The 25,596-nt window shown below is 40.8% G+C and overlaps 3 protein-coding genes across 5 annotated transcripts in view; all 3 read left to right on the top strand.

Annotated features, from left to right (window-relative positions):
* The window catches only part of fgd (faciogenital dysplasia), a 51,690-nt gene extending 44,750 nt beyond the window's left edge, over positions 1 to 6,940 (top strand). Inside the window, exons 11-19 of the mRNA XM_069140391.1 lie at positions 2 to 94; positions 194 to 273; positions 439 to 469; positions 1,219 to 1,323; positions 1,782 to 1,835; positions 2,816 to 2,917; positions 3,063 to 3,191; positions 4,089 to 4,229; positions 5,370 to 6,940. Of these exons, the coding sequence (XP_068996492.1) occupies positions 2 to 94; positions 194 to 273; positions 439 to 469; positions 1,219 to 1,323; positions 1,782 to 1,835; positions 2,816 to 2,917; positions 3,063 to 3,191; positions 4,089 to 4,229; positions 5,370 to 5,615 (981 nt within the window). The 3' untranslated portion in view covers positions 5,616 to 6,940. The remainder of the gene's footprint in view (position 1; positions 95 to 193; positions 274 to 438; positions 470 to 1,218; positions 1,324 to 1,781; positions 1,836 to 2,815; positions 2,918 to 3,062; positions 3,192 to 4,088; positions 4,230 to 5,369) is intronic.
* Positions 6,941 to 15,915: 8,975 nt separating this feature from the next.
* LOC138193265 (uncharacterized) lies at positions 15,916 to 21,303 on the top strand. Its single transcript, XM_069141195.1, has 5 exons — positions 15,916 to 16,417; positions 18,042 to 18,236; positions 19,102 to 19,249; positions 19,977 to 20,144; positions 20,250 to 21,303. Exons 1-5 carry the CDS (start codon positions 16,333 to 16,335, stop codon positions 20,590 to 20,592), a joined length of 939 nt encoding a protein of 312 aa, XP_068997296.1. The 5' UTR covers positions 15,916 to 16,332; the 3' UTR covers positions 20,593 to 21,303.
* An 81-nt stretch (positions 21,304 to 21,384) lies between these two features.
* LOC138193266 (caspase recruitment domain-containing protein 19-like) lies at positions 21,385 to 25,543 on the top strand. Of its 3 annotated transcripts, none has more exons than XM_069141197.1 (6): positions 21,385 to 21,547; positions 22,092 to 22,237; positions 22,345 to 22,501; positions 23,106 to 23,174; positions 24,416 to 24,481; positions 24,625 to 25,543. In XM_069141197.1, the coding sequence occupies exons 1-6, from the start codon at positions 21,385 to 21,387 to the stop codon at positions 24,735 to 24,737; spliced, it is 714 nt and encodes a 237-aa protein (XP_068997298.1). In that variant the 3' UTR covers positions 24,738 to 25,543. The 3 variants fall into 3 exon arrangements, with proteins under 3 accessions (XP_068997298.1, XP_068997297.1, XP_068997299.1); XM_069141196.1 differs by having other exon boundaries at positions 24,395 to 24,481; XM_069141198.1 differs by lacking the exon at positions 23,106 to 23,174.
* The last annotated feature ends 53 nt before the right edge of the window (positions 25,544 to 25,596 follow it).

The raw sequence follows: 25,596 nt of genomic DNA, 5'->3' as shown, positions 1-25,596 counted from the left end.
GTTCAACAATATGGTGCTATACTGTGTGCCTAAACTCCGACTGATGGGGCAGAAGTTCAGTGTTAGAGAGAGGATTGACATCGCTGGCATGGAGGTACAGATCTGCTTCTCAGCCTGTTAGGTGTTTTGTCCTTTGGCCTTTTTGTTTATTCTAATAAGTGCCAATCACATTTCCTCTGCTTTTTGACCTCAGGTTCAAGAGAACGTGAAGCAGAACCTTCTTCACACGTTTGCCATCATCGGTAAACAGCGCTCACTGGAGCTGCAAGCCAGGTAAACACATTTAAATCAGCCACAAAAGAATAGACTCTGACCTGGCATTTTAAAAAGGTGCTGTCACTAGATGAAATGTGGTTAATTTCCATTTACTGGTCAATGTCGAATAACATCATGTTATTTATAGGTAAATGACCTCATGATATTTTCTTTGCTTTATAGGACAGCTGAGGAGAAAGAGGACTGGATTCAGGCAAGGATCACACACATACAGTAGCACTCCCATACACATATGATCACAGTCTGCTTGTCACATGAAATACAGCGTTTTGGGCACCTTTGGTCGTTCTGCTTTATTGGAGAATGGAATTAGCAAAGATTTCCTCCACACACTCATTCAGTGTTCGGGAATTATATTCTCTAATAAAGCCCCTCATTATTGCTCATCTAACCCATTACAGCAGGGTAAAGCTGATTAAAACATTTTGTAGGCTTGGATAGGGGGAGGGTGTATTACAGAGGAGGCTCAGGAGGTCTTCCTGTCTGTTTTGAGTTGGTGTGTGAGCTTAAGAAAGGAGCTGAAATAACAGAGGAAGAATTTCAAAAGATGACAGACAGCTGGAAGTAAAGAAGAGAAGAAAAGGTTTTTACACACTACTAGCCAGGCTGGTCTTTGGACTGAGACGCCGGCTGTAGCAGTAAGACCATGATGCTTTTGGTGCTTGATGTCACTGCCGTTGCAATTTGTTTGGAGCGTGGTCAGGGAAACGAGCGCACCACAAAAACTCTCCTATTCAGACAGGAGAAAGAAAACTCTGAAACAGCTCTATGGGACACATATCATAAAATAAGAGACTTTTATGTCATCCTGTACTTTATCTTAGCTCTTATAATGTTTATAAAAAGGACTCAAAAAATATCCACAAGTTAATGTGTCTGATCAGTGTTCCCCATGTCTTTCATCTATTAACTCTTCTTCTATCCTCCTCTTCTGACTCTCAGGTGATCCAGGCCACTATCGAACGACACAAACAAAACAGCGAAACGTTCAATAAGGCTTTCAACAACTCCTTCTCCCGGGAAGATGACCATCCGCCAGAGTCAGCGGTCAGTCTTTCTCCCCCCTTCATCAGTCACTTCATTGATCAGTCAGTTGGCAAGTCATCCTTTGCAATGATTCATGGGAGACTAAGTGGTGCACCAAATGAGCATGTCATAGTCTGGCCCTTGTCTGCCCGAACAGCTCTCCATCTATGGACGTGGTCGTATCATACAGACAAAACACATACATAAAGAAGCTCTTTATTTCCACATGTAGCGTCTGCAAGTCTCCTCTCCCAGAGCTCTCTCATGACCTAATAGGGAAAGCCCAAGTCAAAGTGTATACAGAACTATCACGGATCTGCTTTGACCCACTTTGGGCTGGCTGGAGCTGGACCCCAGCCAAGCATAACTTGAATGGAGCCAGAGGACCAGATTCAGAAGGTTCAGACTGACACCTGGTGGTGGAGATATCAAACTGCAGGAGCAACCTACTGATTGGCGGTGCTTGTTTTTCTCTTCAGGGTCCCTGGGCCAACACGTCCATCGACTCAGATGGTGAAAGACTACATGAAAGGGTAAGATACTGTTTTACTGACGTGACACTTATTGTTAAATGGCATGCTGGTGGTACACACCTTCCTCAGGGCTTAGTCAGCCCTTGCTCTGCTGTAGAGTTCAATCTCATTGAATTGTGGCTTGCAAATTAGCAAGGTTCTCCAATGTCCAGAAAGAGAAGAGAAAGGACGTGTGAATGACTTCTTGTTCAGGAAACATTGTTTGTTTATTTTCTATAACTCTACAATGAAATTATACAAGTAAACATATTGCATTGAATTCAAGGACAGTGAGACAGATTGAGCTTGGTCTGACTGCCCATGAGAAGAGGACTATTCACGTAAATAAGTGTGTGTGTGTGCAGGTTTTCAAGGGAAACTAAAGGCCTGAAACTACAACGCATTTGTTCTTTTTTGGAGTAAACTTATTTTTAATAAAACTGAAAATCTCGAAGAAAAATGGCCTTCAAAGATTCTACTTCTCTTTGTAAAAAAAAAAATCTGATATATTATTTTGTAAACTTTCATAACAACAATGAGCTGTTAGATGTCCTTGTTGCGTGTGCCGTTACAGCGTTTTTTTTGTTTTTTTTGTTTAACCTAAAAGGTACATTGATGTCAGGCTGGATGACTGGATCCATCTACTTCTCACATCTAAAAAGAAAAACTTTTTTTTGGTTTTTTGTTGAGCAGCCTACTGAAAATGGGCACAGAGCTCTTATGTTATTTGTACAAAAAGGAGATTAATTTCACTCTTAATCCCACATATGCATCAATAACAACAATCTTGAAGCAAAAAGTATAAATCTTTTATTGTGTCTGTGTGGGTGTCTGCCTGTGTCTTTGTTAATAAAAAGGAGAACTGGAAGATAGACAGCCAGACAAACAAAGGATGAAGCAATACAAGCTGTCAAGACATTCTTGTTGCTCCACTTGTGCTGAAACTGAACAGGCTGAGGACCTTGACACATGACGCCTGTTGCTTTTTTTCACATTTGCAGAAGAGTTCCAGGAAAAAGGAGAAAGAGAAGCAGACATGTAAAGGCTGCAGTGAGAGCTTCAATTTCACCAAGCGTAAACATCACTGCAAGTCCTGCGGAGCGGTGAGCACAAATGGAACAAGAGAAATTTGGACATTGTGTGGGGGGATTTAGAAATGAAGGAATTGAGAGAAAAGTTAGGGAGCAAGTGGAACATTTATTTCAGACAATTAACTCTGTGTTTCTCTCTCTCTGTGTCCTTCTGCAGGCCATCTGTGCAAAGTGCTCAAAGACCTTGGACAACAAAACGAGCCGAGTGTGCCCCAAGTGTTTCGAAGCCAGCCTCAGTCTGGAGAATTTCTGTGGTAGTGAACAGAGAAGAAAAGCTGCACCTGAGGTGAGACAAAAACAAAAGAAGTCGTAACGCACACAAGATAGAACCGCATGCGCACAACAGTTTATTTTTCTGCCTTGATTCATTTCAATCTGAGGACATTGATTTCTCCCAGCACACCCAACCTTCAGTGTAAATCAGGGTTCAACAGCCAGACTGCATTTGTGACAAGAAGAAAGAAGCACAAAATTGCCTGTAACGTTCAGTACTGTGTTTTTTAGTCAGCATGTGGTCTGAAATCATTGCACACACCAAACTTTACATTGTACTCATGCAGCACATGTGAATTAATGAATATACACACGCATTCACCTTGAAAGATCAGCTCATCCCTCTTTCATGACTCATATGATGATCGGAGCTCAGCTCAAGGAGGAGCAGCCGTCTCTGCTGACTCAACAGTCTGGCGGCTTCAAGTGTTTGTACCTTTTGTCTGTCTGTGATACTGGGGATGGATGTTCGATCCGCTGTGGTTATACTGTAAAGCTGACAGCAGGACATTAACCATATATAGGTAGTCTTGTTAAAATTGTGACAGGATTATGATTCAGGTTAATTTTGTAGTCACTATAACAGGATACCGTGGGGGAAACCAATTTATCTGCGATGAGATTAATCACCACATGAGGGAGCTGTAGGCCATACCAAACTTAAACAGGGGACAGCAGGAGCTTGAACACATGTCAATGCACAAATCCCACTGTGTCCTACATTGTTGTTACATAATACTGAACAGCAGAAGAGCTGCGCTGCCATTTGCTCATCCAATTTAAATCTCTGAAATATTATACAGATAGATATTAATTACAAACGTATTTAAATGAATTGTACTATCCAATTCAGTCCTCAGTAAGCCATGCAGGAAGTTATTGATTGTTGGTTTTATTGTGTCTCTTTTAGAGACAAACATCTCTTACAGGGGAGAACTGCCTGCTGTGTGGCCACCTCCAAGTGCAGGAGAAAGGGAAGAGCTGGACCAAGATGTGGGTGGCTGTCACTAAGGCTGAGCCACTAGTGCTGTACTTGCAAAGCAATGGACAGGTAAAAATGAAACACACTCAAACACACACACACACACAATAGTGAGCGTGATGATCGTGCTGTTAGTTGCCAAATATACCTACCTTTTTATATTTCAAGTACCTTTAAAATCTGCCCTTTGTTTCTTTTACCGACAGAAGTCCTCATTTACAATACGTAGGATATATTACTTGTGATTCCCATTCACACCTTGTGCAAATAAAGGACAATAAACATGGCAAAGATTCACCCACATGGCCACATCAGAAGTGTGCTCCAGGCACCGCCTATACTGTAACTGCTGACACACATCTGGCCTTACTTTACATCCTGTCTGCTTCCTCCTTTTGGAGCGGGACATTTGTACAGTATAACGCCTGGACACATCACTGACTGTGTGTAGGTCAAATCTATCCAATCCTGCTTGTGCCAGGTTGTCTGTGCAGCGTCTGTGTGCTGTAGATTTGGGCCAGAAGGATTTGGCTGTCCTGAATCTGACCTGAGGTGTAGCTGCTGCCAGTAATGCTGCTCCACTTTGTGACTGGGTTTTAGTTTGCGCTGAACAGACGATGCAGCTCCTTGGATTTACTGTGGTTCCTTGAAATCTTGGCTTGAGATTCAGCAATGAATCTCCATAACATTCCAAAGACATGTAGAAAACAAGTGGATTACAGGATTGCTGCAAAAAAGATTACCACAGCAGACTATCTATCTCTGTACATACGATGCATCCATAAATATTTGGTGTTTAAAAGAATTAATTGAAAGAAATTGATGTGTAATTTAGTTAAATTCATAAGAAAATGTTTTACACATTTTTTCAAAGCACTCAAGAGACTGAATCTGATTCATTCACAATGAATGGCACAGGAGGGAATTCAGCCTGTTAAAGCCTCCCTAGGGTTTCATTTCCAAGACTAATATCCCTATCCCACTGCAGAAAGCTGCCATTCCAAAGATTAGGATTAATGGGAGTTGGACAAGCATTTCCTGATTATACAGAAAGATAGTGGGGGAAGGGAAAGAGGAGGGTAGGGTTTACTGTACATACCTGATGGAATATATTCTCCTGCTACTAAAGAGAAGCTACCACTTTGAAATAATAGTATGTCTCTCTTTTTTTTTTTTTATCTGATTGACGTATTTTTTTCTTCTCTGTAGGAATCCAAGGGGTCGCGGGCAGTACTTCTCCCTGGGTTCGAGGTGAGCGTGGTGCCACCAGCGGCCCCTGAGAAGTCGGAGGTCAAACACGTGCTCCGTCTCAGTCACACCCAGCAAACTTTGCTCTTAAGTGCCCAAGATGCAGAAAGCCATGCCAAATGGATGGACGTCCTCTCTAAAGCTGCCCGCGGAGAAATGGCCACAGAGGCATCGATGAGCCAGACTGAACACAGGAAGAGCCAGTAGTGGCCACGTTGGAGCCATAGGACTCGCTCCTCTTCTCTCTCTCCCCCCCCCCCACCCCCCCCCCCTCTCCTGTGTATAGAGCACACATTACTTGAATTCACTTTACCTTGGCACTTTTTGTTTTGTTTTCTTTCCTTTTGAAAGGATCACTCAATCCTTCCTATGCCACTTCAATCTTATTCTCACCGCTCCTTCTTCTCTCTCCATCTTTCTGTCTCTCTCAGCCACACACAAATAAGGACAATGCTACCAAGCAACCAATGCCACTGGGTAGGATCTTTTATTTCTCAGTGTTTTCAACAGCTGGATCAGAGCTTTGAAGAACTTCTATTTGTAATATAACTGAAGAAAGTTCCTTTATGATTTTTTTTTTTTTAAAAGATGAAGTTCCTTGTACATTATTCGACGGTGTTGTGAAGCATTAACTCTTATGTGTCTGTCTTTCCATTTGTGTGGAAGTGAGTGTGCGTGTTTGAGTGTGAGTCCCCTCCTGTGTTAACTATTGAATGTTAGTATAAGACGCCTGTGACACCTCCCTGTTCTCTTCACTCCTGCTGGGGACAGAGTGGTGGTTAAGTTGGTATTGTACAGTATGTATATGTAAGGAAACTAAGAAAAAAAGACATTTTAACTTAAAAAGACACAGAAATGTGTACATTTGTGGCTGGCCACCTGATGCTCCCACTGTCAGCTCCAATCTCACACACCCTGTCCTCCTACTCTCTCGTACAATGGTAATAATTATCCCTCGAACATTGTCTTTGGACTCTGAGACCTCTAATCTGAGTCGGATCCACCACATTTCCACTCTCATCATTGTGACCCGTCTAGATGAGAGAACACCGCCAGAATGGGATCTCGTGGCCTCAGTTCTGACCCTGTGCTACAGGTTCAGTCTCTCAATATCTCCACTTGTACACATGCTAAATAAATCCTTTCTGTGTAGTTCTCTCTCTCAGCAATCATCTGTCTGCTTCTCTCCCTTCTGGTGATGTGATGGAAACCAAGTACTGTACTGTAAAACTGTTTATTCTGCCTTGCCCCCCATACCCTGCTCCTATCAGCACCAGCCTTTAAGCAAAAGTAGCAAAAAAAACTTGTCATTGGATATCTTTGTGCATGTAAACTCACTCATATTTATGTGCTGTGCTTTGAAATATTGCCCTTTGTCCCTCTTTTTAAGCTCCAAAATGAATTATTGTCGTACTGTACGTGAACAGTCAGCATTGAGTATTTTAAACATGGATTGTGCACAGTGGAAAAGCAGTCAAGCATATCATCAATAAACAGACGTGGTTCATTCAGTACCACACTGTCCAATAAGATTTTCATGTCTGGGGTCTCTGTTCGCAACTAAGTTCATCTTTGTCTATTAATCCGCGAACTCTTTTAACATGACACATAGCCTCTATTAATATTCATTCACGCCAACCATTGATCTTATATTGATATCACACAACAAATACCATGTGTCATTGAGACCATTATACTGTAGTTTTAGTCTTTTTATTTATATGTTCACTTCCAGTTTTCACTTTATTTTGTATCCATGATGTCAATTCTACAGCCAGGCAAGCAGACTACTAAAGCAGGCTATATGTAAACATCAGAATGCTAACATGCTAATTTTAAGTGTTATTACCATGCTTAGTTTAGCATGTTAGGCTCTTAGACTGTGTATAAAACGTTAGGACAGTAACATGGTGCATTCCTTTGTTAACGAAAAATAATGTAATTTAAGATTTTAGGTGTTTCCACTTCCTGTTTACTTCTTTCATGCATAGTTATTGGTAGCTTTGATTCAGTGCTTTTTCTTGTCAGCATAGAGTTTTAGTTAGTTTAGTTCAGTTAGAGATTGATTTCAACTGTTGAACAACAACTCTGGCAACTGATGGAACAAAAGCCTTTTATCGACATGAAGTCAAGTACAATGTGTCTTAGAAAAAACAATAACACTGCCTGTTGTGTGCAGCAATATAGCCAACTGTCACAATGATAACTGCACTGAAACGCCCTGTAATGCGGTGAATGATGACAATCTTCTCAACGTGGAAAGCAATGCAGGCAGAACACTTCATGTTCATCTCATTACTGCTGTTTCAATCTGGTGTCAGAAGATACAGATACCCTCAGCTGCCTATATGTATCAAAAAGTGGGGAGTTGTTTTTTTTTAGCAAGAACTGTGCAATCTCAGAAAAACATTATTAATCAACTCAAACACGCAATGGCAGAGTGTGACTATGGGTGATTGCATGCACAGCTAGCAGGATGGCCTCAAAAGGCCAAACGAAATCCAAACTGAGAGAGGAAAGATGTGGGATAATCTAACTTGCTACGGGTTGGGTAATTGAACTCCGTCTGATTTCAACTCTCAGATATGTATGTGTATATAAAAGAAGGTGTGGAATGGGTGTAGAAAAGCTGCTGCAGCTGCCTTAGGTTATTTTTTTTACATCTTGATTTAATTCAGTTTCAGCCTCCCTCCCTCTGTTGTGTCTCTATTTTGCAGGCATCGCACTTGTTTTTGCAGTTCCTGCGGGCCTAAACTTATTGATGTGTACATTTGCGGAAGAAAATGGAGAGAGGACAGCTATTGATAGCTGGTATGAGCCATAAGTTCTTTATTTAGCAAGTCAACACTGAGTGTCAGGATGATGAATCGGAAGGCTGGCGTCTCTGTAGAGCTGTGAGCTGTGGTGCAAAGATAGAGAGCAAACTGCTGACTGCCTCCTTCTGTCATAGTTTTACATGCTGTACATCAAGAACAGACTGGAGCAGGGTGGGTACTGTGTCTACCGCAGGACGGAGGCCATGCTGAGATAAGCTCTCATCATCTCTCCAGAGTCCTCTCTGAGAAAACTCAAGTCTGTCTTGTTTTCTTTCCAACAAATCTCTAACTTTTTTTCTTTGAGAAAATATCTGAGCAAATCTTTTCTTAACTGTAGAAATGGAGGTTTTGTTGGCGGACAACCACGAGCAGTTTGTTGCGTGCTTTTAGAGGGGTTTTCAGCAGAGCATACACGTCAGTCTCACACCTCAGTTTCCTGGGGTCAGTTCTTTATGTGTTTTGCCAGTTAAAGCTGAATTTACCAAGGTTGCAGTGGAAATGTAACATGTGAAATTGACCTCTATCAGAGGCCCCAAAGCTTCTCCTAATGGCTCTATTCATCAGGGGCACCAACCTCTGAATGACCACAAAAGGCAAGATTGGTTGATCTGAGCCATTGTTGCTGCCAGGAGTATAAAATGGAACAGTTACAGGTGAAAGCAAAGCAGAACATTTCAAACGAAGCTATTTGCTCAAGGTTTTAGGATGTGACCACAAATCTGCGTGGCTTTTTACTCTCCCACAACAGCTGAGGAGAATGGATTTAATGGGAAAGCTGTTATATCTCACTGGAGCGTAAGCCTCTTACCAGCTGTTTGTGTGTGAGTGTGCATGTGCATGTGTGTGTATATGCATCTGTGTGGCCCAGAAACATTTGCATTTTGCATTCCCTACCCTCTGAATACACACCCTCTCTGACCTATCTATTTGGGGAACGAGGGAAGAACCAATGACCACCTGCCTTTCCACACACAACACCTCCAAATTTGCTCTCTTCTTAGCCACACTGGCAGCGTCTTTGGATGTCAGTCCACCACTTTGGTCCAGAAAGTAGGCCTATAAGCAAATTATACTAATTTATGTGGACATTTCTAACTTTTCTTTGATTTTGTGTCTAAACTCGTAGTAAATGCAGCCTGTGAGGAAGTGAGATGACTTTGCATATCACGGCAAAATGGTTGGCAACAGAAACATTTACAGGGGGACATTTTTAGCTCTGGAAACATCTAGAAATTTAAGAGGAACATTATCCTCCATTTGAAGTCATGTTCCTGTCCACCTCCTGAATGTCAGTCCAGACTCACTGTGTCTTCTGTTTTTGATCTACATGCTAAATGTTCCATTATGTTCACTGTTACCTGTTGTCACACCTTTTTAGGAGTTCTTTTTTTAAATTTCAAATCCTCCACCTTCATTTCCTGCCATTGTGTAGTACTGTGCCTTGTTTTGCCGTCAGATAGTTGTATCCCAGCCTGTTCACCTCCCAGTTACCAAATGTTACATTGAATGGAGTTTGGTTCTTTATCTTCCTGGTTATTTTAATTTGCGTTGCCTATATTTGGATTGCCCTGTACAACTGTATTTTGCCTTTTGTTAACCTGCCTTTTTCTTGTAAACCAGCCTTTTTGTGAGAAATGCTCTCTTTTCCTTGACATCCTGCTTCGGTGTCGTGTATTTGTTTCCTCTTCCCTCTTGTGGACCTCAAATTCGTCTCTCTGCCATCTGGTGCTGAACAAGTAGTGTACAGTAAGTTTTTAGGGCTTTTTGGCTAAAGCATTTTTCCTGCTCCAGCCAAAAAGAGACACCATGAGAGCTGTGAGAGTGAACCAAAATAGTGAAGCTGCAGGCGGTACGTAATGAGCCGTAACTTGCTGTTAGCCTCTGTACAACAAGGCTTGTCATTTGACTTGTTATGAATAAATATCGATTGTAGTCACTTTAAGGCTGAGACTAATGAAAGATGCAAATCTTGCTGTGCTGCTTAATCTGAGATTTGACATCCTAAACCAGCCACTGCACAGCAGATAAAATCTTTTAAATTATTCATCGGCCCATATTTCAATTCTATTTTCCATTTGGTCCATTCACCCAGATTAAAAACACGTTGTGGATTACCAAGGGTCTCACAGACACTATATCTTGCATCATGCTGCACTGAGCCGTCACATCTGCAGTAACACCCACACATAGATGCACATGCTGAAACCTTTCATTTGCATTCTGTATGAAACAAGTAGACAGTTCTCCATTCCTGCAAAGGAAGTGGTTACAACTGTTTACTGACACGTCTGTATTTTGTACTCATTGCAAATCTGTCACAATCAAACATTTTGTACTACTGTTGTACTACTGTTGTACTACTAAAAGACCTTATGTACAGCTGATTCAAGTACTTTTTTTCCACAACAAATCAAACAAATGATTTTCTAGAAGTTAGATGCAGTTAGAGTATAATTTTATAACCATTGACCTTGTTAAGATCTGAACACATTGCACCTTGGTCCACTCTCTGAAACAAACATCCAGACGCTGTGGGGGAATGTCTCTCATTTAATCAAAGAGTTTGAAGGTCCACAATAAAGATTTACAGTATGATGATGAATTGGTGTAGTATTAACAGAGAATAACCAGAGACAGCATCACTCTTGCAGCCTGAGGAAAACAATGAATCTTATTCAGATTTACAGCCACTGGAGAGGGGTTGGTCATCCTACTTTTCTAATTAGAAATCATTAAGCTGGATTTGATGATGATGATTTGAGATCTATTTGAATAAATGACCAGAGTGCCTCAGAATAGCTGTATTATCTATAGTCTCATTAGCTACAGCACCATGACTTTGCTTCTCCCCCAAATCTGTCTAGCAGCACCCTCCCACAAGACAACATAGCATTATTTCATGCAGCCAAACAGTATTTCTCTATTTAATCTTAAAAAATTCCCCTGAGCTGCACACCACTTTTAATTCTGACAGAAATATGTGAACTCTCTCTCTCTCTCTCTCACACACACACACACACACACACACACACACACACACACACACACACACACACACACTAAATTAAATTATACTGCGGCTTAAATGAGCCCATCTAATGAAGAAAATGCCATCCATAACTGAACACTGTCTACTTTGGGCCATTGAACAAATTAAAACACCAGACCTGAATATCTTATCATAGAGAACATCCAGCATCTCATTAAGTTGTATGGAACATTTTGAAATGATGTGGAGCTACATGGCTGCATCTTAAGATCACTGAATGAAACATAGTTATTTGGAAAGACAGCAATCATTTCAGAAAGGGCCATTTGGCAGGAGGCATATAAGTCAAGTGAGGTACAGCTGAACAAAATAATAATGTGGATGTCCACAAATATAACCTAGAAATGCAGTGTTTATCTGCAGATTAATTCAAATGTTGTAATAGAGATGCATCCAGGCACTACTGTAGCAATTACTCAACCTGGAAAGGACATTCAGTATGAAGAGGTTTTAGCTCTAGTGTGCCCAGAGACAATGTTCAGTTTAGTTCAGTCCTTGTGGACATCATGTACTGCTATAAAAGCATTGCTAAGGCCATGTTCTTCAAATGCTCTCAATAATAAAATGTAGTGTTGATATTTTGACCCATGAATGAAGGAAGATTGAACTGTACAGAAACAGACTCAAGATAAGAAGTGAATGAACTTCCCAGTGCAGGTTCACCAGCTCATTGCAGCCATGACATCCAAAGCTTTTCTCTGTTATCAAACTTAGCATCTGATCTCTTCTTGAGTTGTCACTGCTTTACAAAAAAAAGTGACATGCTGCACCTCACTTAACCTAACAGATGTGCATTTCTTTTTTTTTTTTTTTTTGGTTAAGTACATCCACTTCCTGCGACCCTCACGTCTTCCTCATGTTTTCATTTGTTGTCTTGAGCACTGTTGGGCTACCCTGCTGCTCGCTCTCTGTTGATGCTTCAGGGGGAATCGTCCACGGTTGCACCAGTCGCATTAACACTGCTTGACACACATGGATGTTCAAGCACCTATACACACCGCAGAGTAGCTGACACAATGAAAATGATGCAATTCCCTTGTTATGTGTCTTGTTTTCATTCACTTTGTTCCTCGCTGCTTATGTCTCTCTTCATTCACTTCTCTGGTGACAAAGGTGATGAAGGATCCGGACTTCATGGTTAAGGAAAACAAGAGAGCTGGAGGTGGATGTACTTAGCTAAAAAGTATCACAGCAATGTAATACAACAACTGTCAGATCACTGTTACCTTCATATGAAGGGTCAATAAAGGAATGAATTGTTTACAATATTTGATTTATTATCCAATTGTGGATTGAAATGTTGTCAGTCAATCTACCATTTTGGTCTGTTTTTATGGTTCCTTATGCAATTTCTGCTTCAAGTATTTGTGCTTGCATTCTGAAAAACAGTCACCAACTGCATAGGGAATAGTGTACCATATAGGCTTATGGGTTTTCGAGTGAACTTGCCTTGTTAACTTTAATCCCTAACAACAACAAAAAAGTATGTGTAACTGACTGAATTTCTCCCCCAACTCTGCTGCAGTAATACTGTCTGTGTGGTGTCTGAGAAATGCTGTGCATCCGTATCCCGTGCCTTACATGCGAAGCATGTCTGAGGTAGCTCTATGGCAAAGAAATGCTTGATCAACTTAATTTCCTCCTGAAGTCTCATTTTTCTTACCTGCCAGCCGCTTCCTATCTCCTCTACCTTCTATTTCGCTCTCTGTATGGAGGTGCAGATTTATGGTGCAGCCCTGTCACTGATGGCCACAGTCCAGCCTGAAAAAGTGATTTGTTCAGAGATTGCAGTCACAGAAGACAGAGAGAGGATCATTAATGATGTTATGGACAGATCATCACTGTGTGTGTGAGAGAAGGAGAGAACGTGGGTGTCCTTTTGGAAGTGGTCTCTACTTTGACAAGTGTAGTCAACGACATTCATCTCAGCAGGGCAGCGCTGCAGTAAATCTTTAATGAGACTCTAACATTAGCATTAAATGGCTTCTAAAGAAGTACTTCATTCTTCTTACAAGCCTCTTGTTTCAGTTTTCCAAAACACAGCCTGTTTTCCTGTTTTTTGTATGATGACTCATACTTGTTACATTGACCTTTAGCGGGTTTTATTTGCATAACAAAAGAATATCAACGAAGCCAATCAACTGCTTTGTAGAAGAGGCCTTAATTACATAATGGGTGGCGCTGTAGCAAAGCAATTAACATTAACATTGTTTTATCACATTAACCAAGGACACTCGGAGAGGGCACCTTCAGTCTCCTCCACCCAGACCTGCAGTCATATGTGGCCTGGTTTGAGCTGCTGTGTTGATGAGGCCATTGGCAGTGGGAGATGGTGCCCCTCCTGTTCTACTTAATTACCTGTGTGATGGAGTGGTTCCCTGTCTAGCAGAGCCAGTGTCACACTGTGTCAGGGGCAGGGCGGACACGCCGAGCTGACCGTTCCCACCTGCCTCACCTTTCTCCATCTCTCTTTTCAGATCAGTTTAATGATAAAAAAAAAAAAAAAGAAGAAGAAAAGCAGCATCCCAAGAAAGTGGTTTTTACTTGTGGTCAAGTAAATCTTTTATTGTCCATTAGCTGTTCTCATCTTCTTTTGTGCCTCTGCTTCTTTATATAGACGTTTTAGTAATTTGGAGATAATGCCATTTAGTAGAACACTCACTATCAGCTTCATTCCTTTTTAACGCAGTAAAAGAGGTGTTATTGACTGTGCTGAGCTTCATTAGCAAGCCTTCCTGTGTTTATTGGAGTGCACAGAGTACAAAGAGCACAAGCCTGGGTGGAGGATAAAGTGGAAGGCACTGAGTCCAAACTGTACCCACTGAGACTACGCCAGAACACATTAACTGTTGCTGTAGCAACCGTCTCCAAATCAGAAGAAAACTCAAACACTTTAAGCAGACTAATTTCTCAAAATGTCGTCATGCACGGTGTCTCTTTCTCTGTATTCTTCCTCTTCATCATCTTTCTCTGGAAGTACAATATTCTTGAATTCTGTATTTATAGAAAAAGTGCTAAAGCTGCAGACACTCAGCGGTTAATATGATTTAAACACAAAGTTTATTTAAGGGGGGAGTTCCTTCCAGCTAGATCTTTATTAAAATTCAATTCCTTACTCATAAAGACAAACACTGGAACAGTCTGTGACTTTTGGAGCTGAACTCTAGCCTCTCTTCCAGAGTTGCACTGTAATTGTAGAAATTTTAGGGGACTTGTTTCATGTCTGCACACTGAGAGCTAAGTGAAGATAATGAGCATTTTCTCAGTGCCTCACTGCGATTTCTAAGAGTATACTTAAGAACTGTGTCACTCCATAACTCTTTAATCAGCCATGACAGTGTTTTCATGAATGATGAGGCTGCCTGCTGCCTAAACAAAGACTTCCAGTGAATCTAAGGTGTGTGGGGGCTCGTTCAGGTGAACGGGGCTGTGCCTGTGGAGACACTTATCACCCGCAGCAGAAACAGTCTCATGAATGCCCAGAATCCTCAATGGTATTAAAAAGACTTTCAGTTTGCATAAGAGAACAGTTTTTCTTTTAAATGTCAATTCAAAGGGGAAATAAGAACCTTCATGTAGTGTGTGTGTGTGTGTGTGTGTGTGTGTGTGTGTGTGTGTGTGTGTGTAGAGTTCATGGTTTTGTGTTTTTCTGTGAATATACAGTAGCCTATAGATTTTTGTGTGTGTACATGGAGATTCTTTTACATTTTCTCCATGTTAAAGACATTTTCTTTTTAATTTATAGCTGTTTATTTACACCATTACATTGCATCTGTATTTCATACAGCTGTTTGTTTTTCCTTTCTGATGTTCACACGTTGATGTCGACTGGCTGAATTCAATCAAGAAAGCCGTCAGTAAAACAGAGCAGTAAGCGATTCATATCATCCTGATAGACAGCTTGCATGTAGACCACAAGTCTAACAGAACTGACAGCAAGAAACGGAAAGAGAAGTGAAAAAACTTAGTCACATTGCAGTGCAGTGTCCTCAATAATTAGTTTGTGTGGCTATTCATGGTGAAACAGGTGTTTTGGCATTAAAATGACACTGAAATGTGTATTAAGCTTGAAGCAGTGGGCTCAGCTCATCCCCATCTCTTTCTTTCACACCTTTGCCAACCTTTTCCTTTAAATTTCATCTTACATTTTCTTCCCTCTCCAATCTGGCACTACTAATTAATCACTTCATTTCAACAAACACCAGAGTCTATTTTGAAGCAGATACAGTGCAAACTCCTCAGTGGTGGTCAGTTGTTTTTAATGCATGATTAAATAGGCTAAAATCATATACATGCTGTAGGACAGCCGACCAAAATGGCAGTTTAGGCTTAATCAGGCAAACAAGCTGTCTTTGATTATTTTTCTCTAAATCACTTTTAATATATAGGCTATAGAAACATGATTTGTGTGTGCAGAGTTTGACTGAAAATGTGTCTAGACCACTACAAACTGTGCATTAATAAACTGAGCAACGCCTCTAATGGCCTCCGATTTCGTAAAGATCATATTTACGTCACACCTTGTGCGTGTTTTTTTTTCAGCACATTTTCAACCCCGTCGGAAGCACCACATCGTGATAGGATCAACAGAACAGCGGTGCGACATCCTGCCCACTAAGAGCAGTTTACTGCTGCTGTAGTTATCTACTCATCACTGTCCCGCTCACCAAGCGCGCGTCTGACACGCAACCTGACCTGATCTAATCCACAAAGTCATTTTTGCTTTAGACGACAAGGTCTTGACCGCTCACTCCATCTCTCCTCGTCCTCTCCAGAGCTCATCCGCTTGCGCGACAGCAGTCACTGCGCGCTGCCCAGACGGGGCATTAAAGTAAGTGAATGTTGCGGTGAGGAGGCATTGTGGGAGGACTCTGTGGATGACAAGCTGCTCACTGGGAGGCAGAGAGGCGAATAAAATCACACGGAGAGGCTCAAGCGCCACACCAGCTAAGAAATCCCGCGTTTTGTTTACCCAGTACCGGGCACAGAGCAGCACCGCTGCGCAGTCTTTACGCACAACCAAGACAGCGGCGTGAGGGGTTGTCTGTCTGCCAGCACCATGTCCGCGGCAACAGCTTCAATAGCAGATGTGTCCAGGACTGACCTTACAAACAAAGAAGACAGCCGTTACCGGAATACCTGGGGTAAGAAAAATGAAATAGAAAATGAAATGGTGTAGTCTGTAATTTAAATTTGAGTCCAACGTGGATGATGTGTGACGGAGAATTGTTTTAGCACTTTTCACTCACTTCTGCTATGAGTTGTGCTTCTTTTTTTAAACACTTGCCACTAAAAAATATTATTGCAACAGTGTGTGTGTGTGTGTGTGTGTGTGTGTGTGTGTGTGTGTGTGTGTGTGTGTGTGTGAGAGACAAAGATAAAGAAAGACAGAGAGAGTAGGCCTTCCTCCTGTGCAATGTCCTTTAGGGACTTAGTACTTGCTGTGATAGCAGTTTCCTCATAATTGCACGAGGATTAATAGCCTTGGTATGAGCATTGGATAATTGTCTCTATTCCAGTTGTACAAAATTCAGTAATTTATATACCTTTACAAAGTAAGCATGATGTACACGCTGGATTGTTCTATTTCATAGTAAATAGTTGACTCAGAAAAAGAGGAAGTGAAAAGTGGCTTTGTCGTCAGAAACTCCCCTGCAGGTGCACGGCTGGGCTTCTCACACACACACAGCTACACTCACATGTTACATAAAAGCGATGCTCTCTGCTTATTCGTACTGAAGTGTGTCCTTGTGTTACATAAATGTGAGTATAGTGAGATAATGCTAAGGGCCTTCACAACACTACTTATCCCAGTTTGGTCTGGCCTACTGCAAATTATAAAATTTGTCCCGAAGAGAGAAGATTTGCACCTTTTTGCTCAGTTGCATCTATTCTTTCTTTCTGAAGTCTTTCTTTCTGGATATCTGTCTCTCAAAGAAACTTTTCATATAGTTTGGCACCCTTTGTGGTGATAAAAGTGCACATTTCCTGTCACAATCTTGGATATATTCCTTCCTCTAATAAGATGAAATTCTGCCACCATTCTGGTGTATTTAAGTGAAAACCAGATGCAGGTTTTTCTCAGTAAATATGTTGCTTTTGATCATAATTCTATCAGAAATCCCAAAGTTAAATGTCATTGTGTTTATTTGCATTCTAGCAGCTTGTTTTCCCGATGAAGTCATACTGTTATGTTGTAAGCTCATCGTGCAGACTGCTGGTGCACTGAGCTGACACAGTGACAGTCCTCCCTTCCTGGAGGCCTAATATGCAGAGCGCCATGCTGTGCTGTATGATAACCAGTTGTTTAGAACGGCTGCGGATGACTCGTGTGTTTCCACCAAACTTGCTGGGCTTTTGTTTAATGACTTATCACATTTCCTGTCTTGATACGTTCGAATTTGGTGCATCATGGCACCAGGCTGTTACAGGAGGGCTGTGTTTTGTCACGCACCGTTGTGCAGCCCTCAGTGCTGATAGCTGTGGAATGACTGTCCCATTCCCACTGTATCTCATCTGCAGTGCTCCCTTGCTATTTTGTTTTCATACCGTTCATCCTGAAATGTTGTTGTGAAGCTCATGAATTCCGAGTTGTCTATTCATCTCTGTGAATAAAAATTTCCTTTGAAGATGCATGAATTAAACATGTTCACAAACTTTGGGTGAACTTTAACTAAGTAATGCATATTTAACTGCAATATAATTCAGTCACAACAACTGTTTGTCAGTCTGATTCCTCAACATCTGACCATCAGCTCTCTCCTTCAGGTCATCCTCAGGCTCAGTGCACACCCATTCCCCTGCCAGCCCTGGGCACCCAAAGGATCGTCCAGGGTAATGGCACTAATGTGGGGACAGTCATTTCCCTTCAGTGCCCAGCAAAACACAAACTGGTAGGCAGTGAGCTGATGTGTGTCATGGACACCAACAGACCCCACTGGGTGGGGGAGACCTATTGTAAACGTGAGTACAAACAGAAAACAGAAACTGAAACATTGAAATGACAGTTCATGTAGAAAGAGTGCCACTTATTAGTTACCTGCTTATAGCCAGGCACATGTCACCTTATGAATTGAATTGCTCGTTTATTTTATCAACACAATATGTGTGTGTGTGTGTTTAGATTAAATGTTCCTAGTGCTTTTACTGGGAGAACTGCAGAGGCTGCAGAAACCTCCCCTGAACTGTCTGCCCATTATTCTGAAAAGATGGAATATGCATTGAACATTATGTAATAGGCTTTGTGTCTATGGGCAAAGTTACATGACGATGCACACTATTTGGCTTACAATAGTTATTACTTTAACTTTAACTTTAACTTTTTAAGTTGTGTAAGAACACACTGGCTGCCTGTGGATATTAAAGGACAATTTCAATGCTTACATAATTAGAGAGGAAATAACTTCCAGCAGGTGCACAGTTAGTCAATCTTTGGTGAGTAAGTGGAAAAAGTGAGAGACGGATTTTAATTATATTTCAGAGTCAATCATCATGGGAGAGAAGAAGCTGTCTGATGTGAAACTGGAAGAAATTAAAAATGTAATCTTTATTGTCCTTTCCATTATGAGCTGACAAGTGCACTTTGTTGCAAAATGACTTTTTATTTCTGCCAAGCTCTTCTGAATAATAACAGTGAAAGACTTGTGATATATTTGAGCAGTCCTATGTCTGTAAACCCAAAGTGAGGTGGCATTAGAGTCTGAATAGGAAATGTTGGACACAAATTTTTGCAGCATGATAAATTAAGTTGTCTGATATGCTGAGTGCAGGACATGGAAATAAAGTCAATAAATCAGTCGACTCTCCTCCTCTGTCTGTCACACTCCAGCTCTGACTCCCTATGAGGACTATGGGTTCCGTGTTGCTGTCCTGGCATCAATTGTAAGCTCCGCCATAATCTTCCTCATGTCTATGGCATTCATCACCTGCTGTTTGCTTGACTGCATCAAAGAGGACAAAAGGAAAAAACAGGAGGGGTGAGTGGAAAAAGCTCAAATTACTACCAGCACAATGCAAAAGTAAAAGTCCTTTAATTAAAATTCAACTGAACTAAATTTTCATTATTGTGTATTATCTGCAAAATTTGCTTAGGGTGATGAAAAATATCAATTACATTACACTATATTACTGGATTGTTTATTCAAATGCATCATTCATAACTAGCAGCTTTGGCCAAGGTGGAGTTATGTTACACATACTGTATGAAATGAGACAGTATTATATATATATATATATCTATATATGTATAGATATATATATATGAACCATTGGACAATTTGACCTGTTTAGATTAAGACCCAGCATTTATATGGAAACACTGAGAAGTTTAGAGATAAAATGTGTCTTTGATGGAACTACTCATAATGATGTGAAACATAACAAGTGGCCCTGCTAGACACTGTTCTTTTTCAAGGACGACAAACCAAAAAGGCTGGAAGCCACCATTTTCATCTTGACAAATGTATATTATAAGCCATGAATTTTAAATAAAACGACATTATTTCCCACTGAAATGGTGTGAAATAAAAGTATGTAACCCAAGTAAAGTACACCATAGGATACCTCAAAATTTGACTTACTGTTGATACAGTGAGTAAATATACTTTCACTCACTGGAAGTAAGGATTCAGCTCAGTCAGTTTCCTTTGTTGCATTTGCAAACTGAAATACTGACTTGCCATTTTTAATTAATTGTTATACCAGAGAGTCAGATATGTGGCAGTGGGAGGAGCAGGCGCAGCATCAAGAGGACAACAGATCTCGCTACGGTCATATTGGCCGAAACAACAACAACAACAACACCGAGGAGAAGGTGCTTTCTCTGTGGGACACCGGGAACCCAGCCCTGTGTGACAACATGCAATCCTGCAGGTGAGAAGTGGGCTGATTTTTACTTAAATGTTCAAAAAGGGGGAACAAAAACTGAAACTATCCTGTAAATTTACAGAAACATTAACATCTCCCTCTCCTCTACAGATGTCAGCAGCAGTATGCCTACGGTCCTGCCGGCATCTACGACCCAACACCTCCGCTTTTTGCTCTTCCAAGACCCAACTGTGACCAGCCCTTCTTACCCGGAAACCCAGAATCTGCTCCACCTCAGTACCCCGGACCTCCTCTGTCCTCCTGTCAAACTATGAGCCCGGGCCTGGTCAACATCTCTGCAGAGGGGTCTGGTTTGGTGTGGCAGTACGGAGGGCAGCAGAGCACTTTTTTAGGAGTGGACCCATCAACCACTTCTGAGTCCGGCATGAGGAATATAAACTCACATAGAAATACAAGCCCCAAAGAATTTTCCATAAGGATTATATCAGTGTGAGGACACATTGCACAGGAAGTGAATACAAAACTGTACAAAAGTATGAGCTTGATTGATGAGGACTGCGGGAAGTAATAAGTACGGCAGCATGTCTTTTTGAAATTACTATGTCTGCAGTATGAAGGCTCTATAGACACTGCTCTGACATGTGCCTTTTGCGAACTGTGATGGCATACTGCCCTCTGCCTGAAAAGAGAAGCCATTGCACTTTCAGGACACCAGCCTTGATGTGGATAACACCCCCTGTAGTTCAGAGGTCAAAGGATTTGTTGCTTTATTGAGGTTAACACTTGTGTTCATTGGGATATATCTCAACTGTAGGCTATAGCTATATATCTATGTATAGTTAACAACACATTGTAAGCAGCTGAGATGGTCTATGAAACTAATTTTCAGGGTAGAAGATAACACTTTTTAGGACAAAAAGAAAAGCTGGAAAACAAAGGCCAATATGTAAATATTAATTTTAAGGAATGTAAATAAATTTAAAAAAAAAAAAAAACTTTTACTAATAATGAGTGAGTGTATTGAAGTGGGAAATGTTCAGTGCACAAATTCATGTAGGGTATAAATGCCAAATGTTAACGAGTTAACCCAAATAATATTCATTATCATAATCATAATTATGATTGTTATTTATTAATTGACCCACTGTCAGCAGTTATAAATGGAAGAAAGGGAACGAATAAAAGTGATAAATTACATCTCTGTGACTCGGTGTTTGCAACAGAAAGCTTGCCTGCTGCTTTTCCCGGTAATCTGCGTGTCAGTTGAGTTCAATCCACTGCCCGGATGTGTGGTCCTGAGCGCAGTCATGTGGCGGCGCAGCGTAATGCTGATGTAACGGGGCAAACGCAGACCGTCATTCAGGGGAAGACCAGGAAGTTTGACACCGGGGGAGCTGTCGGTCCTGATGAGGAAGTCCCACGCGCCGTTTTGTTTGTCAGTATGACAGGTTTGTGACTCGAGCGTAAGATGTTTTGTGTTCTTGTGGATAACGTGCAGTGATTCCTGCCCAGTGACTTGTCGCTGGTCGCCCGCTGTGCTGCTGCTGCTGCTGCGTGCACAGTTCAAATATGAGTCTTTGCTATTGCGATGTTATTAAATAGAAGGATTCATGTAAGGAGGTATTTGGGCGGTAGTTAACAACCGCTAAAAAAAAAAAAAAAAAAAAAAAAAAACATTTTTTTTTTTTTTGTCCAGTAATGCAGCTTAATTTAAACCAGGAGCTGTTTGACAAGTCTGTTTACACTGTTGCGGACTTGTTAGATGATTTTTCTAAATAACAGAATAAACCTCTTAGTAACTTATTTTCAGAGTTGGGCTGATGCCAAGACCAGCTTTACTGAAAAGACTAGACATAAAGTCTGCAGGTCTTCAGTTAGAGCTCTGTGGCAGGCTCTACATGTGCAGGGTCATAACCTGTCTCTGCAAGCACATGACACTACAAATTAGGGTCCATCTTATCAAACACATTCTCTTTCATCTTTTTCAACCAGACACTGAGGGTTACCATGAGCAGCTCCAGAGTGACGCCCAGTTCCTGTGCTCAGATCAGAGGATGGACACTGAGCTGGTCGACAGACTGGTGCTGCAGCTCAACAGGATCTACCCCCAGATCCTCGAAGACAAGGAGGCCCACAGGGTCACTACAGATCATACGTGGCTCAGACAAAATAAAACAATCCTCTTATTACACTCATCATGTCCTGAATCAGATAGTGATTCAATGCAGCCTGTGTCTCCCTGCAGTTCAGGAACCTGAGCGTGCCCACCAAGGTGCGGTTAGCTGAACTGTTGGAGCACCTGTATGGGAAAGGCGAGGAGGCATGTCACGAGTTCTACCATGCACTTCACATCCACGCAGAGGACATCTACTCCAGACTGCCCACCAGAGTCAGAAAGAGAGGTAAAAACAGTGAGCAGCGCATCTCAGGCAGTTTATGAGCTGGAGATTGCCAAACAGGTGACAACCCACCATTCCCACAAATTCAGATTTTAAATATATTTTTTTAAATTAGTGAAGAAATGGGTGGAAAAATTTGTGGGAGTTATATCAATATCCAGAAAATGCCAAAAAGATCTGTGCGTGGATTCATCAGTTCATTTTCTTCTAAAACTCCTGTGCATAATGTTATTAAAGTAATTACACTAATGCATTATCAAGCAGATTTAATCCAAAAATCCAATCTCTGAACACATGTTGTTGTGTCTGTAATAGTTCAGCTATCCTTCAAAGCACCCTTTACTTTTTCTGTCATGTTAAGACATGTAAGGTCCCCTGTTCATGTTTGAAGTGAGATCACACTGGCAGCTTCCACACAGTCCTATAACGGTGGATCCCCTGCTGGGTAATTTCCCTTTCTCGCTTTATGTTGGCTTATCCTATTTAAGATGCAGCGAGAAGCCAGAGTGCGACCAAGACTGCAGGTCAAGTAGCTGATCTGACATTAGACAGGTTGTTATTTATAGTGTGGGTGTTACCCTTTTAACACTTTTGCTCTCTGTTGCAGAGCTGGCAGATTCAAAATGGAGTAACTATGGGGCAATCCACCAAGAGCGATGTGTGATTAATGACAAAGGTAAATCTGCTCAACATCTCTATGCTAATTACAACTGAGCAATATGTTCTTCATTTAAATCTTTTAGTTTAAAAATATAGACATTTGCGACTTGCATAATATAAAGGATCAGACCTGTGATTTCACAAGTTTTAGCCCAGTTGCTATAATCCAGGGATTCTGTTCAATACAATTTATGAGCTGTTTTTCAGAACATTTGAAAAATGAAAAATATGAAAAAACATGAACATTTAAACTTCCTTTCCATCAGGTCATCATGCTACTGTGAGCAGGAACTAATTTGCTCCCTCTCTGATGCGTTCAGGAACACTTGCACATCTAAGTTTTTGTGATCATATTGTGTATTTAAATTTAATTCCATGACAACAGAGCTCATGCAGTAGATGGATCACGTTCAGTTACTTAATTCTATTGATTTATTTTTGTTGCTTTCCTGTTTTTTTAATGTTTCTGCAAATTGACTTTTAATCCTTTACTGGCCTGAACCTAAACCTGTGGCCAGAAAGTAGGAAGACAAAACAAGCTTGATATTCTGGCAGATAGTATGGCCTTAAATCTGTCTTTTGCCTCCGACTGGAGAAGTTTAATTTGGCTACATGTCTGCTAAGGTGTTTCTTTTTATGTAGTTTGTGTGACTGTGTCAGGGTGCCTCTGTACCCCCTCGCTGATCCTCAGATAAACCCTTAAGCCCAACTAAGCTTTGTTCTTCAGCAAACGTAGTTGTCTGCTCAACCTTTTAACCCCAAGCTTCAGAATGTGGGCCCCACAGCTCTGTGCTGCCCCACCATTCATCATCCCATTAGATGCAGGGCTCTGGCTTTGTGGGTCAGTTAAGCTCACATGTACAGCAGCTTCCTCTGTCCTGCATTCCTTTGAACAGTCAGGGGTGCATTCACTGGGTCCGACCCGTATGTCAGCAAGGAAATAGATCATCAGTGATGTGGTGAAAAAGACTGACTCTCAATCATTAATCGTACAAAGATATTAGGGCTTGTTTAAATTTTAAACAATATGACACAGGGCAGCTTTGAAATCTTGACTCTTGCCTCACTATGTACCAGTGTACATATCAGTTTAACTTTGATGTGTAGTTTTTTAGTTTGTATAATTTATTAGTTAGACACTGACCCACTTAGGACATTTAGTACACCCACCTAATGATCAGATATTCAAATGCTTATTGGTTATGTTGATCAAATAGTCACTAATGAGAACTTTAGATATTTTCCTTCCTTCTATAGGACCGATGTTCTTCCTGAGCTGTTTAAGTTTTGTAGCTGGGATTGCAATTCTCTACTATTACGGAGGTGAGTAATACAGAATGATTGAGAAGCTAAGTTGTTTTCGCGCAATTGAAATTATACTTTTGAATATCAAGACTGTTAATGTTTATATTAAAAAAAAATATATATTTCTTAAAACTTTTTTTTTTATCCCATTTTCTACACAGAGGGTGAGACATTGAGATGTACTGGAGGGTTTCTTCACTGCTCTGCAGCTAGACTTAGTAAAGATGCAAAAGATGTTTTAATTTCCTATGCAGAGGTTGGAAAACAGAAATAATGAGGCCATTAAGGTGCTGCAATGTTTCAGAAGTAGCCCTGTGAGAAGAACAAGCCATGAAATTTGCCTCTGTGCTGTGCCAAACCAATTTAAACTTGCAGAGCTCTCACATTTTTTTAAATTGCACATATTAAAGTACTAATTAAAATATACAAGTACATGTTTTTAATCCCTGGCAACTGAAATGGAGATGACTCTTACAAATTGCCAGAACTGACATCTCTTAAAATTAAAAGAAATATATAATGTTCTCCCACAGTACCTGTAGGTTTGAGTCACTCCTGGATTTATTGCATATACTAAATCATTTTTACTTTTTTCATCTCAAATTGAAACATACTAATAACAAAATGTAGCTCCACACCCACTGAGCTATTTCCAGTTACTCCAGGTTAAGTCAGTTCTCATTTGGTGTCGCCCAAAAAATGTTTAAGTTGTAAGATAGAAGAAAACCAAAGGAAAGAAGAGAGAGGGAGATCAAGTGCAGTTTGTACTCGCCATCACTGTGCTGAGAAGAGGTCTATTCAGGGAACCCAAGTGAAAACACCTGTGTGGGTAGACTGTTGGCGATCACACTTTACAACGCAGTTTCTCAACTGCACAATAGATATTTTCAGCATTTTAACCCACTCCGAGTGCCTTCTAATACTGTAATGAATTAACTGTTAAAAATCTACTGACTAAAGTGCACTATGTTCAACTTTTGCTCAAATAAAACACACAAAAATGAACACCACCATGTATTGCATCTTATTTTTAGTTTAGAGTGACAATGAATTGACAAAAATATTAATAGAAATCTGTATACAATTAAGAATCATAAATACTGTACCGTCATATAGTTACAAAGGGAAATTCA

This window comes from Embiotoca jacksoni, unplaced genomic scaffold (genome assembly GCF_022577435.1).
Source record: "Embiotoca jacksoni isolate LCO1_2020_lvr unplaced genomic scaffold, fEmbJac1.0.p SCAF_9, whole genome shotgun sequence".
In the NCBI taxonomy this organism is placed as follows: domain Eukaryota; kingdom Metazoa; phylum Chordata; class Actinopteri; family Embiotocidae; genus Embiotoca; species Embiotoca jacksoni.
The sequence above is the reverse complement of the archived record's forward strand: the minus strand, read 5'-3'. Positions and strand labels throughout refer to the sequence as shown.

What these genes read in the sequence shown, in the direction of transcription:
- LOC138193265 (XM_069141195.1), top strand. Translation starts at nt 16,333, where the DNA reads ATGTCCGCGGCAACAGCTTCAATAGCAGATGTGTCCAGGACTGACCTT. An exon ending in AAAAGGAAAAAACAGGAGGG is followed by an intron (nt 19,250 to 19,976) that starts GTGAGTGGAAAA and finishes TTGTTATACCAG; the next exon opens with AGAGTCAGATATGTGGCAGT. An exon ending in GACAACATGCAATCCTGCAG is followed by an intron (nt 20,145 to 20,249) that starts GTGAGAAGTGGG and finishes TCTCCTCTACAG; the next exon opens with ATGTCAGCAGCAGTATGCCT.
- LOC138193266 (XM_069141196.1), top strand. Translation starts at nt 21,385, where the DNA reads ATGTGTGGTCCTGAGCGCAGTCATGTGGCGGCGCAGCGTAATGCTGAT. An exon ending in AAGACAAGGAGGCCCACAGG is followed by an intron (nt 22,238 to 22,344) that starts GTCACTACAGAT and finishes GTCTCCCTGCAG; the next exon opens with TTCAGGAACCTGAGCGTGCC. An exon ending in CACCAGAGTCAGAAAGAGAG is followed by an intron (nt 22,502 to 23,105) that starts GTAAAAACAGTG and finishes TCTCTGTTGCAG; the next exon opens with AGCTGGCAGATTCAAAATGG.